This window comes from Lentinula edodes (genome assembly GCF_021015755.1).
Source record: "Lentinula edodes strain Le(Bin) 0899 ss11 chromosome Unknown C8R40scaffold_11, whole genome shotgun sequence".
Taxonomy (NCBI): Eukaryota; Fungi; Basidiomycota; class Agaricomycetes; order Agaricales; family Omphalotaceae; genus Lentinula; species Lentinula edodes.
Genome location: NW_025764317.1, coordinates 787,420 through 805,589, shown reverse-complemented (window position 1 = coordinate 805,589; position 18,170 = coordinate 787,420). Strand labels below are relative to the sequence as shown.

The following is an 18,170-nucleotide window of genomic DNA, read 5'->3' as shown; positions in this document are numbered from 1 at the left end:
GTTTCTAATACCAGGCCACAGTTCAACATAGAACATGCAAGATCGACGATGACAATGTTCAGATTTGATATTAACTATGATACGCAAGGGGCTCTAAAGGCAAAAAATTGATAGAGAGGGGGGGAAGAAACAGATACGCTACGGGAAGTGAAATCGGGGTCCATACGTATATGGTCTATGATATGCGTACGCGTGATCTCCACTACTCTACCTAGGTACCAGGTACATGCCTACGATCAGTCGCAGATAAAATAGCAGGATTCTTCACGGTTCCTGTTCCTTGAGTGTTGTTTTTTGGGCTGTTTCCCTGTTTCCCTCCTCAGCCGAGCTCCTGCTCTCATACTATAAGGCTGAGTTTGGTGTATATCAGAAAGTCAATGTGAGAACTATTGAAGTTCGTGTCAGACGACACCTATCGAGGGGTACAGCAGCGCATATCACAATGTATGCCAGATCGAAATCAGATCAAGTTATCAAAGAGATGGAAGGATGGAAGATGGACGGGAGGAAACTTGTATAGACACCGAATAGACGTAAAGCCGTCATGTCGGCACAGTGAGTAGGGCTGCCGAGACTGCCGGTGTCACCATCGGCAAGCCGGCTAAGGACTCCGCCGACTGATCTTGAATATGACCACCGACTCTCACGCTAAGTTACCTTTTCCTCGCTTTAGTAAATTTGGGGGAACCCAGATTCCGTCAGAATTCAGGATTACGTTCTACTCCAGACCCTCACTTCTCGACCACCACGTCTAACACACATCTCGCACACACCGCGTAACACAGCTATTTGTACGCCAGCTGTTTTTCCCCCTCATTGTCGCTTTCTTGCTTTCTTGCTTTCGTCGCTCTCGTGATTTTGTTTCTCTCGGACGCCTTTCTCTCTTGCTAGGTTACATATTGGAATTATCTAGGTGATATATAGCTGAAAATGATGGAACGTATAAGAAGAAGAAGAGGTCACAGTCAGACTTTGAGGCATAGTGGAGGAGCGGAAACCTGGTTATGGGACGATGTTAGGAACAACCAAGATCAAAATCGACAATCGTTAAATTTTACGCTACCTAAATACATCAAACGGCCTTCCCTTTCCTCCCTTTCCTCTATGTCGCTGAAGCCTTCGAGCCGTAACCGCAAGCAAGTCGTGGGTGGTTGGCAATTCGACGCATTGGACGAAACGAGGCCTGGGAGAGTAATGCCAGAATTACCCAGAGAACTTTGGATAGAGATTCTGGCGATGGCAAGTTGTCAGTACTTGGGTAAGGCCTCAGGATTGGTTGGAAGTGGAGGCAAGTATGACTACCCGCCGAGAACAGCCAACGGTCGACTCGGAGCTAAATCGGACATCCTCTCTTTCTCCCTCGTTTCAAAAGCGTGGAATACCTATTCCCAACCCGCACTTTATCACACAATCCATATCCGAAAAAGTTCTCAGGCGAAAGCTCTGGCTTGGACGTTATTGAGTCAGATCTGCGGTGGGCCGCCACCTGCACAGACATTGCCTATTCCCTCTTATTCTCCACAGCCGATATCATATTCTGCTTCTTGTTCGAGTGTCGGTTCGTCGTCGGTAATACCAAGCACCGGACTTGAAACCAGTGGAAGGCATATCCGATACTTGACGCTTTCCACACTCTCCTACGACCGGTGTGATCCTTCTGACGTCCTTGTTATCTTGTCGTCGTCGCCACATCTAGTAGGCTTTTGTGATGAGGGAGGTATCAGATGTCCATTATTGGACGACTGCTGTGATTGGAAAGCGACCCCCGAAAAGTTGTTAGGTGTTTTAGTGGCTGCTTCGGCGCAAGATAAGGAGAAGGGAAGGAAGAGCCGAAGAGAAAGTAAACGGTATAGTAACGGTAAGCCGGCTTTTCTAGTTTATGTATTGTCTCGGTGCAACAATACTGAGATTTTCCCTTTTAGGCACTATTTCCGCTCCTTACTCCTCAAACACTGCCCGATTAGAATGTCTAACATGGACTTGTTATCCACATTTACCGCTCCCTCTACCTATTCCATTCTCCCCTTGCGGTGAATTTACCGGCTTCAACTCACTCCGCTCCCTTCACCTTTACCTCCCATATAACGACGGGATGGAGTCTTTTTCTTTTCCCGAATACCCGGAGCTAGACGGGAGTATCAATACTAAATATCAACCTCCTCTACATCTTCCCTCACTAACCAAGCTTACTTTGACACTATCCGATCCGATTTTATCCAAGTCACATAAAGGGTCTACGGGTTACACGTACTCGACGCCACCCAACACCCTCTTGACCCTCCTTGCCGAATGGGTTCTACCCTCATTAAGGATCCTGACAATGAACACGCCTTACACGTTGCATCATTCTAGTGATGGGAGAGGTCAAAATCCCCAGCAGCATCATGACGCGAATGATGCTGCTGATGAAAGACTAGGCTACAAACTTGGAGATGGGTTTTGGCGATTCTTCAAATCTCATGGCAGTAGAATTGTCGTGCTGGAGTTCGGCAGGATCAGCGCTGGGTCGCAAATTTCCCCTCGCCAAACTCTCAGTCCACTCAGCCGTCTTGCCTCACGTGCTTCTCACATTGCGAGAGAAGGATATGCTGAAGGCAGTGAAGCACCTGGTTATGGATACGAATATTCATACATCCGAGACGTACAGGAAATGGAAGACCGTTGGATCGAAGCTCAGGTGCGAGATGCGAATCGGGAACAGGTCGAAGCTGAAAGGCTAGCTGAGGTCGAAAGGGAGAGGGAGGAATTTGAGTCTTGGACAAAACCTTTTCCTCCGAGTGCAGGGGCTGCAGCCGCCTCATCACCAATGTCCTCATCCTTTTCATCCATGTCTGCATCTTCTCAAAACCTTGCCTCCCTCACCCCCAACCTCAGAACATTCATCTGTTCTGCCTCCCTATCCTCTTCTCATGATCAGGATCTCACCTTCAATGGCCTCGATGCCTTCGACGACGCCGCTGATGCTTTTGATGCTTTAGAGTGGGACTGGACTCACCCTGATTGGGTCGCTCCTCATCCTTTGTTACCTAGTCATCCAAATGTGCGGATGATTGGCATCCGTGAAATCGGAGAGAGGGTTAGAGCTGATTGGGATGAGCGAGAAGAGGGAGTTATTTGGGATCAGTCTGAATTGGGATCTGAAAATGGTATGGGTGATCACAACAACCCTTTCTTTATGCTTTATCTCCAGTTATCTTCTCTGTTGCTTCCTTCTGTGGATGATGCCGAACATCCTGATGAGGTACCAGGATCATCAATCAGACGAGAAAGACAGAAGGTCCCTTTTCCCTCATTGAAATATATCAGGGATTTGGACCCGGACAGTGATCTCTTACGACGCGGTGTGCGTCATTTGGAGAGAACATCGATACCCTCTGTGATGGGACCCATGCAGGGAGCTTGTTCTCCTGTAATGTCCCAGACTCATGACCGAAGATGGTCATGGCGTCGTCCTTCACTCCCTTCACTTCATTCGTTCCTACCCTCGCCATCATATACATCACAATTTTCGAACATTATATCTGCTCGGAACTCCTCCCGACCACCACATATCAGTCTCTATTCTGTACAAACCCAAACTAGGTCGAGGCCGCAAAATGCCTCAGATGCCTCCCACAGTGCCCTGTTGACTCTCTGGTCCCGCGTCTTATTCGCCACCCGAGGAGGCGAAGTTTGGTTAGAAGACTGGCGCGGGTGGAATTTGACGAAGAACAATCTGGAGAGGTGGAAAAGGTGTTAGAATAAAATGAAGAGAAGCATAAGAGGGTTGGGATCTACATAGGGGGATTTGTCCACAAGGAAATTATGAAGGATCACACACTGTTTCTGAATTTATGCTGCTTGATATAATGCTTGATGTGTAACTTGATATTATGTATCTATCGTTTTGAGCGTATCAGAGCGTATCTGCATTGATAAGCGAAAGAAAGAACGATTTAGCGTAATAAGCTCAGTGCCGACCTTTCTCTTTAATTTCGCGGATGACCCCAGACTACTCCCAGATACACTCCCATCTTCAACGCTGGTTCGGTGTGTCAATTTATTTAGTGCACCCACTCATGACCTCCTCGCTGATTTTAACGTCCCTTTTGGCACACCGTGACACAGTTGTGGATCTTGACTTTCAAAGATTTGCAGTACGTCAAAGAAAGATTATGTTTCCTCATTTTTTGATCATTTCGCTGCCACCTCAGAAAAGATGTTACTCCTACGATCGCTCACGTCTCTCGTCACCCTGTCCATTGGCCTTTGCTCTTTTCACAGCGTAGTGTCCGCCACTCCGGTGAATGGTAGACCCTTGCAAAAAGTGAACTGTACGGATTCGTTCTTTTAATCCTACTATTTTACTTCTATAAATTATATAGTGGTACCCCCGCTGCCGTCACCCAGTACAGAAAACCCGTGTACGCATATTTGAGCCCCTCGTTCTTTCGCGAATTGTGCTTATATGAAAAGATCTGTAGTAATGCCCAAGCTCTCTATCCTGGCGCACCTTGATCATTCTTCAATATGGGCGATATGTATCGGTCGAGGTTGTTTTCAAGCCCAACCTAGTTCGCGCTCGTCACCGACCATCGAGTCCATAATTGGTCCAGACGAATATCAAAACAGGAAAAAAAGCAAACTTTGGGTTATTGGAACGCTGAAATTCTCTGATCACAAGTCGATGGAGATGATCGTGGATGAAATGGAAACTCTCCAGATTCCCGATGGGCCGGGGAGGGTCGACGTGAGATATATCAATCGTGCATATTCGTGGTTGGTGAATGAAAAGAAGGTACTTGTTGTCACTGAAGAGAGTTCTCGATCCTGGGGCAGTTGGAGTACATCGGAATCATCCATGAAGTGGTGAACACGCAAATTCTGCTTAATGGTTAATCGTGTATGAGAGTGAATACGTAGTGCGTATAAGCAATCTCCATCTCAACCCCTTGTGCAACAAAGCGACATCTCTTACAAGAGCCTGAGTGACTGAAAGTCTCTAAATGCATCGTACCCCTACTTCCTTCTATACCTCCCATCCTCTCTCGCCGCCTCCATCTCAATCATCTCCTTCTTCTTCCTTTGCATTTCTCTCGCGCTTTCATTGATCTCCTCCGCCCTCTGCGTATCCGGGAACCCAATGTCCCAATATGCCGGCGGCGTATTCCCTCGTGCCCATACAGCTCTATGTCGGGATATGTTCTGTTTATGGGCAGCTATTCCAGGAGCAGAGGTCGAAGGCGTACTTCTGATTTGCTGGTTTCTTTTTGATGATTGATTGCGTTTACTGGGTGAAGGAGAGTCGAGGTCGCCGAAGATGTGATCATCGGCTTCACTGTTATTACTTCCCTTTTTCATGGTCCCGACTCGGTGGTGAGGACAGCGTTTTGATAAGGGATCAGGATTATGACTGTCTTTGACTGGAGACTTCCATAAAGGAGGTTGTAAACGTGGAGGCATGGGACCTACGGCTTCATAGTACTATATAAAAGGACATCAATGCGCGACTTGAGGGAATAACTTTCAAGATATACCTCTCGACAGTCGTCGCAATCCTCACCAAGAAGCCGTTTCCGTTTCTCCCTCCCTCTCACGACCTCGTCATATTGGTATTCAAGCCCCGCATTCTGGGCGGGGTTGATCTCGTACATGCCATTGATTGCGGTGTCTTCCTCTCTACTCGAGAGCAAACAGATTAGCAACAAACGAAAAAATTCCCATTCAAACTCACCCTCGGATCTCGTTCTTACCGTACCTCCCCCGACCCTTATACATCAGATAGTCGTCCAGAGGGCCCTTTGGAGTAGATTTCGAAGTAGAAGCGACAACATTCACTTCCCCCGTCCTTGCTTTGGCTCTAGCCAGCCCCGATGTTGTTCGATCTCCTGCGCTCTTCCGTCTTTCTGAATGTGAAGGCTGCAGCTTGTTGTCAACAGTAGTAGTATTCTCATTCTCCTTGTAGTTGTCATAATCCCTTTCCTCTTTTCCCTTAGTAGTTCGACTCCGACTCCGACTCTTATTTCGGCTCACTAAGGCATGTCGCATGGTAGAAGGACTGGAGTTAGCATGTTCGTTCTCCTCAAAGGTTAGGGCACTAGGAGCACTTTTCCTTCGGAAACGGTCATCATCTTTTCCAGCGGCGTTGTCACTGCCACTCGGTATCCGACGTCCTGCAGTCGACTTGCGGTATTTAGTGGGAGGAAGCTCAGATCCCTGTTCATCAAGCCTGTCTTCGTTTTCCAGTTCCGGCAATATGGGTGAGATTGCTCGGCGGATCCTTGACACGGGCGTGGGGGACAGCGGGGACAGCGGGGACCTTCGAGCGGGAGGGGAGCTATCGGCGTGGCTAGAGCTGCTAGAGGCTTTCGCATTGGCATTTCTACGGATAGATGCAAGCATCGGAGAACGAATTCGTTGCGGCCGATGGGGTTGTGGAATATACGCGTTCAAGTTGGTGGTGGGTTGATCAGAGCTGGCTACTATTCGTGGTGTCGGACAAGAATAGGTGGCAGAACCAGGATGCGCAATTGGTTTCAGTGGTCCAGCTCGGACATTAGAGGGATTTGTTTGAGGTAAGCATCGTAATGGAGTCCGAGAGCGATCAGTGACGGGGGCGGTAATGATCGCATGTGGCGGAAACTGAGACCACCGAACTATGAAGTCAGTAATTTCGTTAATATATATTGACACGGTAAAGGATGTAAAGATATTGAAGGCTTGATATCAAGAGGCGAAAAACACGTACGGGACTGTGATTCATCTTCAGTCTCAGAATCAGGAGCAAGTATTGCTGACGCATGTGGAGCAGAATTTGCAGTCGATGGTTGAGGAGCTGCAAAGAACAGGGTGTAAGCTTTTGGTAACAATTATCAGCATGAGACATACGTAGAGTTTCTTCATTAGTTGGCGCAGTGACTAATGAAGTACCAACTGATTCTTGGCCATTGCCGTCAACGGTTGCACCGATTATTGGGAGATCTGACGTAGGCAACCGAGATAAGTAAATACACACGATGAATGGATTAGATAAAGAGAATCACCAAGTCCGGTGTGACCCTCCACAGAAGGAGAGTCAGGTGTACTCTTGATCGCATAAGACCTGTATATTGTTATAGCAAGTAGGTACAAAGTTGTGAGAAGGAGGAGGGAACTTGCCTAATCAGACGTCGAGCCGGAATCACTGTCGTATTTGGATCGAATAATGGTGATGGTGACAAATTATCATGATTGAGCGGTTTGTTGGCCTTTGAAGAAGGGCTGAAGGGCGTGAGAGAGGGGAGTTTCGCTGTGTTCGTGTTCTCAGTTCGGATGATTGAAGCGGGAGTTGGGACCATGCGAGACTCATTCGAATCTTGTTCAGCTAGATCGAATACTGCCAATAAAGTATTGACGAAAAGTGTACTGGAAAGTGAACGAAAAAACTCACGCATCTGATCTTCCAAACTGTCTAGTTGTGAGAGCTTATACTTCTTTCCCTTCACAATCCTGAAAAGTTCTTTTGCTCTATCCCCTCTATCCACTCTGTCAAGCCCAACCTCCTTCTCGTACTGTTTGAACTGCTCCAATTCAGCGACACATAGGATCCAGCGCTTGAAATGTGTCCATTTGTCGTAATCTTTTCTCCGACGCTCCTCAGCCGCGCAATTAGCTTTGATGGTGGCATCAAACCTTTCTTGGAGATTCTGGTTTTCTTTGCAGAGTTGACGATAGGCGGAGGCGCTGTCAGACGTTGAGATCACTCTTGAAGGGCGAGATTCTCGAGTCATACCTCTCATCTTTTGCCTTTCTCAGCGTCGTGTATTCCTCCTCAAGCTCTCTTTCTCTGTTCTCCATCTTCACAATCAGAATCTTTGCTTGCTTCAGCTCGTCCTCGAGATTTCCAATTGTCTTCAAACAGTCTCTATATTTCATTTGCCTGTTTGCTGAGTTTCCAGCATCAACATGCACCTGCGCTTCCATGAGATCACTAAAGCCAAGGCTCTGGACCAAACGATTCGACCGATTCTTTAAGTCAAATAGTGAAGCTCGTAGCCCCGCATTAGCATGATTCGCTTTATCGAGCATTACTTTGAAGGAGCGAGTGTCTTCATCGTGCTTGCGCTGTACAGCCTTGTCTCGCTCGCGAAAGGTAGCGCTGGAGAAAGCGTTGGGTGTTCCATCTTCCATCGGATGATGGAGGTGAATAACAAATGGGCAAATGGGAGGCAAACTACTTATGTTATCCGGCCGGGGCAGCTTAGCACGTGCTGCGCGCTCATTGCTCACCACAGCTATCAACTTGTATCGACTTGCCGACGATCGACGCGTCGTTTCTCTACCACTTCTCTACCAATGTACCCTGGACTCCAGAGATCAATCAACCTCTAATAAATGATAGTCGGACAAGTACAACATCTCGAGATTGCAAACATGACACTTTGTGCGGTGAACAGAGTCGTCGCAATTCGCTACCCTAATTTTCAAACGTTACTCCGAGCCGCCCTTATGAATGATCCTGGTTTCGAGAACTCAAAGTACGGAACTGCATGCAAAGCTATTGAAGCTAACCCGTTCGGACGAAAATCTCAAGCCTAGAAGGAGCTGTAACTTCGGGTATACAGAATTGTCCTTGTAACATCTGTTCAAGGATTTTTGCGACAGTCAACATCTAAGAACTCTAGGCATTTCTGGCTTCGCACCGCAATGCTGGAAGATTCAATCTATGGGCCTGGGAGTAAATTCAATCCTTGGAGCGGGTCACCATGCAAAGGATTCACTGGGGAGCAGATAATGCAGTTTGAAGGCGCATGAAATGTCTTCGAATCTGTCGCTGAAATCAAGATGCTCATAGAGCTTCGAGATCGGGTTGGAACACTGGTAGTTAAACAGGCTCGAACTGACATTATCGAAGCGACCTTCTTGCAGTAATGAATATCTTTAATCTCAGAGCCACTATTCTACGTGCCGTCCATTGTCCAAGTTGGGTCCTGCGTAACTCCAACTTCGTCGTAAGAATTGTTTCTACATACAAAAATTATCGCTGTTCAGCATGGCAGAACATGAATCATCGGAGAGATCCTCTATAGATTCGTAAAATGTGCTGAAACATCATATCACGATATAATTCTGAATGCCGGACACTTGCTCGGACCGTGCAGGGACCGTGACTCCGTCCTCCTTTGGTCACTAACCGTCATGAGAGGTCCCCTTCCTTTCCTCCTTGTTGTTCCCTTCGATACTTCGCTCTTCGAACAGGATTCCTGCCTTTCTGGTAAATTTCTAGGGAACTATAGAGATGGGTCCAATATCAATAGTGTTTTGATTACCAATGAGGAGTGTATATCTTCGTGGACTTCTCAAACCCAGCCTCTATCCGCTGCCTTTGCACCCGCAGCGCAGGGCTTCAGACAACTTGTTTGGATAGAGGAAGAGGCTGTAGATCCTTCCTTGAAGACTGTGATAGCTGAAGATGAATTCAAACAATTCCTCGAACGCTTATCTTCGCCTCCTGCGATGCCGTTCGAGCAAACTTTCCTTGAATCCGAGCAGAATATCTTCATAGGAACTTACCAGGATGCCAGCTACGAAATCTTCTATCAAACCCCAACAGCCGCTCTACTGTCCGTGAACTCCCGAGTTGCTATCCACCTAGATGCAGTCTTGCCTCGATACTGGAAATCCACACCGGTCCCATCTTTTCCAGTTGAATATATTCCCGTTCCCCCGTCGTCTGTTGATCCGGTCAAGTCCGTCCTTGCTAATCTGGCTTACGACTCGACTGTTGCTACTCTCGTCGATGGCATCTCGATCCCACAAATGCGAAATGACATTCGATTCCTCACCGGCGAAGATGGCCAGTCTGGCATTGTATCACGTCATTCGTTTTCCCAGGGCGCCAGAGTAGCTGCTGCATGGCTCAAACAACGATTCGAGGAAACCGGAGCTACATGCCAACTTATGCCATTCATGCAAGGTTTCGCTCCTAACGTTATCTGGCAAGTTTTGTGTCCAGCTTAAGCAACCCACTTCTGATGCGTCTTTTGATTTTAGCCGTTATGAATCCGTCGTGAACACTACTGGAACTGTTATCATTAGTGGGCATTATGATAGCCGTGGTTCGTTTGGTAGTACTCGGATGCCAGGAGGAGATGATGATGGCTCAGGTGTGTTATCAGCATGAACGTTATCGTTTGTGCGTCTGATTTTGCTCATGAATATAGGAACAACTGCTGTCCTCAGCATTGCTCGCGCGATAGCACGCAATGGAGTAAAATTCCATCAAAATGTCGAGCTTGTTGCATTTGCTGGCGAAGAACAAGGTCTCTATGGCTCTAGAGCATATGCTCGTGCGTTCTTAGCTCCTTTTGAATATCGTATTTCATCAACGAACCGTCATAGGCGAACTTCGAAGTCTAGATGCGAACATTACACTTATGATTCAAGCGGACATGCTTGCGTATCGCAAGCCAGGTGAACCTATGCAGCTTGGTCTCCCAAAGTCGTACGTTCACAGTATCTATAAAACTATAGCTATTTGTAACGCGTTCTCGTCAGAATTGGAACCTCAGAAGTTGCGCAGCTCGTCGCGAACATATCATCCTTGTACAGTCCAGAGCTCGAAGTTGGCTTCACATCAGCATGTTGCAGTGATCATCAAGTATAGAAACTGTTCCGGCTGGATTACCTGTCTCCCATCTGACCTTTGCCTTATCATCTAGTCGTTCTTCGAACAAGGATATGCATCGACTCAAGTTTTCGAGAGAGCGGGACCCAGTGAGCACCGCCTCGACTTTTTTTGCCGGCAAGCATTGACGAATATACTTCTTAGTCGCAGATCCCATGTATCATAATAGTGGTGATTTGAGTGATCGTGAAGGTTATGATTTCGACCAGTTGAAAGCCATAGCAAAGGTCCAGGTACGCTTCGCATTTCATCTTTTAAATCAATGCATCCTGAGTAGTGGCTTACAGTTTGCCACTATACTTCATTATGCTGGTTTTGAACTGCACAAGTAAATCTTATAACTAGAGTAATTACTCGTCACCTATAATAATTCGCAAGTCTACGAATATTTGTCAACGTTCTACGCTGATATAAATATCATGGAAGATAAACATTTGTGTTTAGCAGTCATCAAGGCCAACAGCTGCGCGAATGGCGTCAAGAAGAATATCATTGAAATCTCCCCCCGCTTCCCACATAGCGAAACCAGCCAGACCGTATTCTGCAATGAAGTTTCCCTTGGCTGTAAACGATTCTGCGTTGTCGAAAGATATCATCAATTCAGCGTCTTCGACGTAAAGGTAAGGCTGGAAAGTAATATCAGCGATCCACGGGTCAAACCCCCTTGTATCTACGGCTACGTACCGTTTGACTGCATTCATCAAATCTATGAGGAAATTCAGAAGTAAAGTTTCCTTCGGTATCAAGATATCCATTCTCAATCAAGCTCCAAAAATCGTACACTCCTAGAAAGGTTGATCAAGATGGTTTTACATAAAACGACCACCACAATCCTGCGTACCTCCATTGTTTTCCAAGAGACCACATGCATCAGGCTCAGTAGCACCAGTATCCCAGGAATCACCGAGAGGAAATGCGGTAGCATTGAAAGGGGGATAAGCAGCAAGTTCTGTCGATGAGACAAAGGCGGAAGTTTGGTTGACACTGAATGAGTGACCGTAGCTCGGAACACCAAGGACAATCTTTTCCACTGGCATACCAGCAGTGTACCATGCAGCGACGGCAGAGACGGCGGACCCTTGTTGATTGGGTTTTGCAGCACATGAATCATTCAATGGTGCATTGGGTCCGACACCGGTACTCCAGGATCCCCACACGTCGTAATTCATGACGGTGACGAAATCGAAGACATCAGCGAAGGCAGACACGTTTGTTAACGCATTCCCTTTCGAGTCAAAGAAAGGTGTAATAGCTGTGGCGGCAGAGAGCGTAAGGTTGGCACCAACGGGGTCAGTTCGAAGCTCTTGAAGAAAAGCTAGGAAGTTATCTGTGTCGTTTGCATTCACGATATTACAACCTATGCCCTGCTTGTTGGGATACTCCCAGCTATCAAAAAAGGTGAGACCAACGTTACATGCAGTCAGCCATCACGCTTACTCGAAGTTGATACCATCCAATGAATAGTTCGTGGCGAAATCGGTTATTGCTTTGACGAACTGTGTGCGATTCTCTGCAGAGCCCATTGCAGTGGAAAAGTAGATTGATCCTCCCCAGCCTCCCACCGAAACATGGGCGTTGACACCCTAACATCGAAATAAAAGAAATATAGAATTAGTAGGTGGTGATCTTACATTGGCATGTGCCTGATGAACAAAAGATGGGAGGGCATCGCCATTGGAACCATTCAGCGTGAGCACCTGAGTGTCTGCAGTGGGCAATCTTGAATCGCTTTCAACTTCCATTCTATAGACTGGTAAAAAAAGTGCACTCACGCAAACGAAAAGAACACGTCCGTGTACTTCGACCAACTGATGTTGTTTAAATCGAAGGTCGGTGTAGCATTGGCAGTATGCCAGCCCGCTAGCCATGCGGAGGATATTATCTTGGTCTCTGTCTCAGAGATGGACGTTATTTGACCATGTGCATACAAGGTCGTAAGCGAAAGCAGGGAAAGAGCTGCAGAGAAGGGAGATATCATGGTGGGAGCTCAAGCGAGAACAGTAGGAGAGCAGTCGACAGGCGTTGCTCTTATACGGGGAAACGATCATGATTCGAAAACTTTGAACTGCCTCGTGCATATGGTGCAGTTCAATGCCTTGTCCTCAACTGACAACGGAGACAAAAATGGAACTTGAAAAAGCGCCGCGGCACAAAATTTGATCCGCTCAGGAGCCAGATCACCGAGCACCGATCAGCAAAACAATTCGCGATCGTTGATCGTTCAAAATCAAAATCATTGCGGAAGACTCGGGCGAAGACTAAAACTCAGAACTGGACGAAAATAAGATGTACAAACACAGGACGGAGGACTTATGTACTAGTACACTGAGTGGTATATGAGTTGAAGGGAGTACAAGTAAATTAAGGATCCGAATCAGACTATCTCGTTCTCCACGTGCATCACTTCTACCTGCCCACCTTTCTCGACCACTGCAATCTTTTTCTTGGCTAGAGAAGCTTTGACGGGATTGGGACTCTGAGAGGATTCTATGTTTAGTGGAGATCAGATGTCGAGAAAACACACAAACTTCGAATATCTCGTTTAGTTCCTCACTGTAGAGGGATCATGGATTCGTCAATATTTTTACCCCATGAAGATAAACTGTAAAAATGCGTACAGGGTTCTCCCCCTAGTCTCCACTGCGAAGAACCAGATCATCGTACACTCAAAAATATCCCAGCAGACATAGACAATGTAATACTATTTTGAGTCAACATGCTGACAACATGGGTCAAGTGAAACCCACACCTTCCAACCAATGTTTTGCAGTGCGATGGGTCCTGCGTAATTTCCGACGAGACCTGCACAGCTAACCGCTAACGAATACCTAATGATATTCAGAATTGTGGACAGACTCCAAAGGTCACCGTCTTACATTGCCATTCCTTTGGCGCTACACATTTACAATCACACATCAGTGCCCGTTCGAATCACCCAATTTCACAACTACGCACCGAGTGTTATTTGCCAGGCATTCCGTTGGTACCAGGGCTTGAAGGGGTGTGTATGCGAAGCTGAAAACAAATCCGAATAGGACTTGGGTAAAATGAGAAATCGATCATAGTCATTATGAGAAATTTCTCACAAATGAACGCAATGGCGGCATTTGCACCGTCAGGATTGGCGCTATTTTGTCCAAACAAGGCCGTACAAACTGAAAAGGCGGTCACGGATCATCTACGTAACGGTTTATACAAACAATATACCGGTTACGATAATCAAAGTGGATGCGCTAGCGAATGTGCCCCAGAACCACATAGTTCGTCTTCCAACTTTTACGAACATCAGCGTCAAATTCAGAGTCAAACGCATTTTAACTCACGTGTATCACAGAGGGATGTACCAATAGATGCTCCGATGGCAGAAACAATAGTGTTGACAAAGTTCAAGACCAGCCGACGCTCCTGAGATTCCACCCCAGCATTTTTGAAAAGAACAGTCAAGAAATAGCTGTCAATAGTGAGCATTTGAAGCCAAGTGAAACAGTAATTGATCCCGCTCACCCAAGACCATTTCCAGACCATTGTCCGAAGAAGCCCATCATGAGCATCATGAGTGTCCGGTACCGAGCATTTGAAGTGTTAACAAGCTCGGAGTAGTCCCACCTAGTACGGGAGAGGATTAAGTATATCAAGTTTCATTCAGAAGCTAATTCCTACCATCGCTTATCTGAAGCATCGAGTTTGATTGATTCTTCGAACTCTTTAAGCTCTAACTGTACTAATGGAGCATTCACGTCCCCATTTCCGTGATATTTTGCAAGGACCTCGGCAGCCTTGTCGACTTTTCCTGCGGAAACATACTAGAACAATCGTAAATTTGGATGTTGGGTAATCTCAGCCATACAAAACGCACTTACCCATCGCGGAGACTTGTATACCATGTTAAGATATTCATGTGAATAAGCGTAGGGAGTCAGGATACTCACTTCAGGTAGAAACCACACAAAAGAGACCAGAATGCCTGCAGGCACAATTTGAATCGCGAGGGGAGCCCTCCAAGATGTAGTGGTACTCAAACGAGCAGTAGCAATAGAAATTCCGGTACAGAGCATAGATCCCGCATAATAAAACGCTTTATTTTCCTCGCATATAGAGGTGTCCAACGAAAATTAGACAGGAAACTCACTATTGAATCTGCGGGACAGTATTAAATGTCAGCAAGGTATTTGTGATCAAGAAGGAAATTCATCTTACAGTCCGGTCAATCGTCCTCTCCACTACAATCATGTCAAACTGGCTATCGATATCAAAATTACAGGATATTTACCTGAGGGGGAGCCATTTCAACAACGTATGAAGGACAGGCAGTCGCGGTGATGGACACACCCAATCCAAGAACAAACCGTCCACCCAGAAGGTATGGTTTATCTAGTGCTGTGGTGATGGTAATAGCGCCTTTGGGATATTGGTTTTAGCATATTTCACTGTGATTCGTGTACAAGAGACCTACCTATTAAAATGATCGTGGCTCCGATAAACTATGAAACAAGCAGTAATCGTTCAGGTTTGTCCCAAAAGGAAATCACAATGAGAGGGTGCGTACCATCCCACCCCGTCGTCCGAATTTACCATCTGTTAGAGGCCCCGCTAGTAGAACACCGACAATACTTCCTGCAACAACGAATCGGTAACAAATCGATTGAAGTGCCACAGAAGAGCATACCTATTTGATACTGACCGGAATAGAAATCTGAATGTAGTGATCCTCGAATTATTCAACGATCGATAACACTTACAATACCAAAGATAAGAGCAGTAGCTAGAAATTTGCAGAGATCGTCAGAGTCAGCAACAAGATCATGATAATAGTATCTGTAAAGGTTCACCTGTCCCGACTCCTCCGCCCGCATCGGCTCCAGAGATTCCGAAATAATTCAAATATTGGCTGATAATAACGTCGGATCAGTGCAAAGTTTCCTCCCCCCAGACTAAGACACATACTTCATGCCATTCACAGCACCCATGACCTTCCAAACGATATCCCGATATCAATTTGGAATCTTTAATGAAAATCAGAGGCGTTCGCACCTGACCGTCAAAACCATTGGACATGCTGCCCATGAATGCGACTACCAAGATAAGATAGAGCTGGATGGACGCTCGGCTGAGTGGATCCAGTTGAGTTGATGTGAGGGCCACCGCAAGGTCAGCATTCTTCACTTCCATAAGCTTTGCGCCCTCCTTCTCGGCAACTACGGTGGGTACGACATGATGATGTTTAGCGTCGTGTTTCTCATCTGAAGATGAGCTAGACGGTCCAGTAGACTCCTTGGCTGAAGACATGATTCGACAAGCTGAGATAAGGTGCGGTGATTGGGAAAATCCAAAAGACAAAGCGATTTTATACTCAGAAGTTAACCATTCGGGTTTCTTGTGCCGGAATCAAACATCTTTGATAGAATTGAAAAGTACGTATGGTAAGGGCAGGTTCTGAATACTGCTCTTTACAGGCATACAAGAGGCGAGATTTCAATGTTCGAGTTGTATTAGATGCATATCGCGGTCATCGAAGGGAATACGCTGCTACGATTTCAGCGAGAAGTATTGAGGTGATGGACAAGCAAACGGAGAGTAGTCGGGGAATCCGTGTAGGCATAGTCTTCTGATCGTTCATTTCGACTTTACAAGGATTTGTGATTAAAAGTGGTGTAGATTTCTGAAAGGTGCGTCTCCGATGTTAATCCGTAAAAATAGGATGGAGGAACACCGGCATGAATCATAATGGTTTCATGAGACTCCGGTGAAGAACACACTCAATATGATTGGCAGCTATATAGATTCGTTGCACATCATACCGCGTCGAGCCACTGGATAGAAGATCGAGCCCTTTCCATATGTAACTAGTGGGAAACATTCAGGCAGTGAGAGATCTTGCAAAGGCCTTTGGTTCATCGACGCGCTCCGGACCGTCCTGTAGGTCCACGAAATAAGGAACAATTCCAATACAAATTGTCAGCTCTAGTCTTCAAGAACTATATCGACACCCTCCGATCGAGCTTTTTCAATGGCCGATTGCTCTTTTGCATTAACAAACGCAAGGAGGGAGTCGAGAATGTCCCGTTGGCCTAAATATTGCCCGGGATAAGTCTGGGGAGTATCTAGAGTAATATTCATTCTCACCTTCGAGGTAATTTCGGAACATCTCTATTACGTCAGGTCGTATCTGTCCCGGATCGAGAGATCTTTTGGATGTTGGAAGTTTCTCGATAACCGAACGAATCATTTCTCCTAGCATAGAAGACGCGTCCAGTTCGTCTTCGTAGTTATATGTAGTATCTTGAGATATCAGTGACAGGACCTCCGTCCAGAGACCTTCTGCCCCGAGACCCTCTTCCCCTCTCGAAGATCGTCCAATCTCCCATTTCTTTGTGTCTGAACCGCCACCTCCAATCTTCAGGATAATCGTGTCATCAGGATTCTCTGCAAGTGAGAAACCATAGCCTAGGATGAGCTCTGAATTGGGTTTAGCACCGTAGTTGTTGAACAGTTCGGAGCCGGCGGGGGTTGGACTATGGAGAATCAGGGAGATGCATGGTTCGGGAGTTTGATTAAGTTCATTGGGATAAGTGACAACCCATGAAACAGGTTGACCTCGAGCGTGATTGAGGGAGTCGATGCCTGGTAGCAGTATCGGTTCGGTGGACGGGGAGGACAATAAAGAAGGATTTTTGGATAAAAGAGTGGATGGAAAGGCTCTTGATGATATGTGAGATGCAGAAGTAAGATATAATTCCCTGAATGCACTGAGAAAACGACCGAGGGATCGAGAAAACGAGATAACTCACCACGTGAACGCGCGCGCCCACGCCTCTTCGACTCCAGCAACAACATTATGGCACTGGTTCCAGTCAGACTTCCATTCCTGTTCTCGTTCTTGTATGGCGCCGTACAGATTTGTACCTTGGAACAATTCCCGCTCCGCCGAGCTCAAGAAGAGGCCTGTTCGTAGTTGGTCGGGAGTAGGCAAGGTTTGGACGTAAGGTCGATGTCGTAAATTCAAGCTGGAAGCAGCTCAATAGGGCGATACGGATCCACAAGCAAAATATGTTACCTTTCTCCGTTCAAGATGTGATGAAAACAGAGATAGGATGCTATACATTGGCGTTCGTTCCAAGATTCCACCGCAGATTGATTTTTCAATATCTGGACTAGAGCCTCCGCTGCGACTTTTCTTGTTATCGCCAAGCTGAAGGGGGTAGTAACTATCGTCGATTCAGCTGCTAACGATGTCTTTGCAATGATAGAAAATCCGGAATTGGCTGCGTTAAAAGAGTAAGTAATTGCTTAATGGATCTTGTGTTACTATTGGGGAACTTTACTTTTACAAAATCCTGTGTTAGGGTCGAAATACCCATTATTTTGAGTGAGCCATACTTTCAAGGCAGTGGCGTTCGGATCTTCAGAGGCCATCATTCTAGCTCATTGAAGTATAGAACAGGAACACCGAGGCGCCCGCACTTCCCGGGTAGCGCTGGCGCTTGCAGCCTGTCAATTGTTCTTCCACGTCGTCCTTGATTATTTT

General features: G+C 46.5%; 7 protein-coding genes across 7 annotated transcripts; 3 read left to right on the top strand and 4 right to left on the bottom strand.

Moving 5' to 3' along the window:
- Positions 1-1,104: 1,104 nt before the first annotated feature.
- C8R40DRAFT_1169052 (uncharacterized protein) lies at positions 1,105-3,739 on the top strand (the record flags this gene model as incomplete). Its single annotated transcript, XM_046231308.1, has 2 exons — positions 1,105-1,858; positions 1,923-3,739. The coding sequence occupies 2 exons, from the start codon at positions 1,105-1,107 to the stop codon at positions 3,737-3,739; spliced, it is 2,571 nt and encodes an 856-aa protein (XP_046088222.1).
- A 215-nt stretch (positions 3,740-3,954) lies between these two features.
- On the top strand, positions 3,955-4,925 carry C8R40DRAFT_96458 (uncharacterized protein). The gene is made up of 4 exons (XM_046236691.1): positions 3,955-4,136; positions 4,194-4,313; positions 4,365-4,403; positions 4,464-4,925. The coding sequence occupies exons 2-4, from the start codon at positions 4,199-4,201 to the stop codon at positions 4,850-4,852; spliced, it is 543 nt and encodes a 180-aa protein (XP_046088221.1). The 5' UTR covers positions 3,955-4,136; positions 4,194-4,198; the 3' UTR covers positions 4,853-4,925.
- C8R40DRAFT_96800 (uncharacterized protein) lies at positions 4,926-8,174 on the bottom strand. The gene is made up of 9 exons (XM_046236693.1): positions 7,751-8,174; positions 7,409-7,701; positions 7,138-7,354; positions 7,023-7,081; positions 6,868-6,960; positions 6,728-6,814; positions 5,714-6,635; positions 5,517-5,658; positions 4,926-5,463 (listed from the first exon to the last, which is right to left on the bottom strand). The coding sequence occupies exons 1-9, from the start codon at positions 8,146-8,148 to the stop codon at positions 4,999-5,001; spliced, it is 2,676 nt and encodes an 891-aa protein (XP_046088220.1). The 5' UTR covers positions 8,149-8,174; the 3' UTR covers positions 4,926-4,998.
- A 982-nt stretch (positions 8,175-9,156) lies between these two features.
- C8R40DRAFT_1159954 (uncharacterized protein) lies at positions 9,157-10,977 on the top strand (the record flags this gene model as incomplete). Its single annotated transcript, XM_046229952.1, has 8 exons — positions 9,157-9,956; positions 10,012-10,124; positions 10,182-10,307; positions 10,360-10,462; positions 10,516-10,618; positions 10,680-10,734; positions 10,790-10,878; positions 10,933-10,977. 8 exons carry the CDS (start codon positions 9,157-9,159, stop codon positions 10,975-10,977), a joined length of 1,434 nt encoding a protein of 477 aa, XP_046088219.1.
- Positions 10,978-11,085: 108 nt separating this feature from the next.
- On the bottom strand, positions 11,086-12,834 carry C8R40DRAFT_1249015 (glycoside hydrolase superfamily; the record flags this gene model as incomplete). Its single annotated transcript, XM_046233667.1, has 6 exons — positions 12,418-12,834; positions 12,277-12,364; positions 12,083-12,228; positions 11,487-12,031; positions 11,330-11,430; positions 11,086-11,271 (listed from the first exon to the last, which is right to left on the bottom strand). Exons 1-6 carry the CDS (start codon positions 12,621-12,623, stop codon positions 11,086-11,088), a joined length of 1,272 nt encoding a protein of 423 aa, XP_046088218.1. The 5' UTR covers positions 12,624-12,834.
- A 185-nt stretch (positions 12,835-13,019) lies between these two features.
- On the bottom strand, positions 13,020-15,931 carry C8R40DRAFT_1041346 (general substrate transporter; the record flags this gene model as incomplete). Its single annotated transcript, XM_046223991.1, has 22 exons — positions 13,020-13,121; positions 13,174-13,198; positions 13,264-13,346; positions 13,395-13,473; positions 13,522-13,539; positions 13,601-13,682; positions 13,732-13,800; positions 13,853-13,918; positions 13,969-14,096; positions 14,150-14,251; positions 14,306-14,448; positions 14,506-14,517; positions 14,575-14,720; positions 14,775-14,782; positions 14,843-14,865; positions 14,916-15,043; positions 15,099-15,126; positions 15,192-15,259; positions 15,369-15,407; positions 15,475-15,533; positions 15,590-15,615; positions 15,677-15,931. The coding sequence occupies 22 exons, from the start codon at positions 15,929-15,931 to the stop codon at positions 13,020-13,022; spliced, it is 1,689 nt and encodes a 562-aa protein (XP_046088217.1).
- A 675-nt stretch (positions 15,932-16,606) lies between these two features.
- Positions 16,607-18,058, bottom strand: C8R40DRAFT_1169048 (SET domain-containing protein; the record flags this gene model as incomplete). The annotated part of the gene is made up of 5 exons (XM_046231307.1): positions 16,607-16,713; positions 16,769-17,382; positions 17,434-17,649; positions 17,700-17,907; positions 17,968-18,058. The coding sequence occupies 5 exons, from the start codon at positions 18,056-18,058 to the stop codon at positions 16,607-16,609; spliced, it is 1,236 nt and encodes a 411-aa protein (XP_046088216.1).
- Between the last annotated feature and the right edge of the window lie 112 nt (positions 18,059-18,170).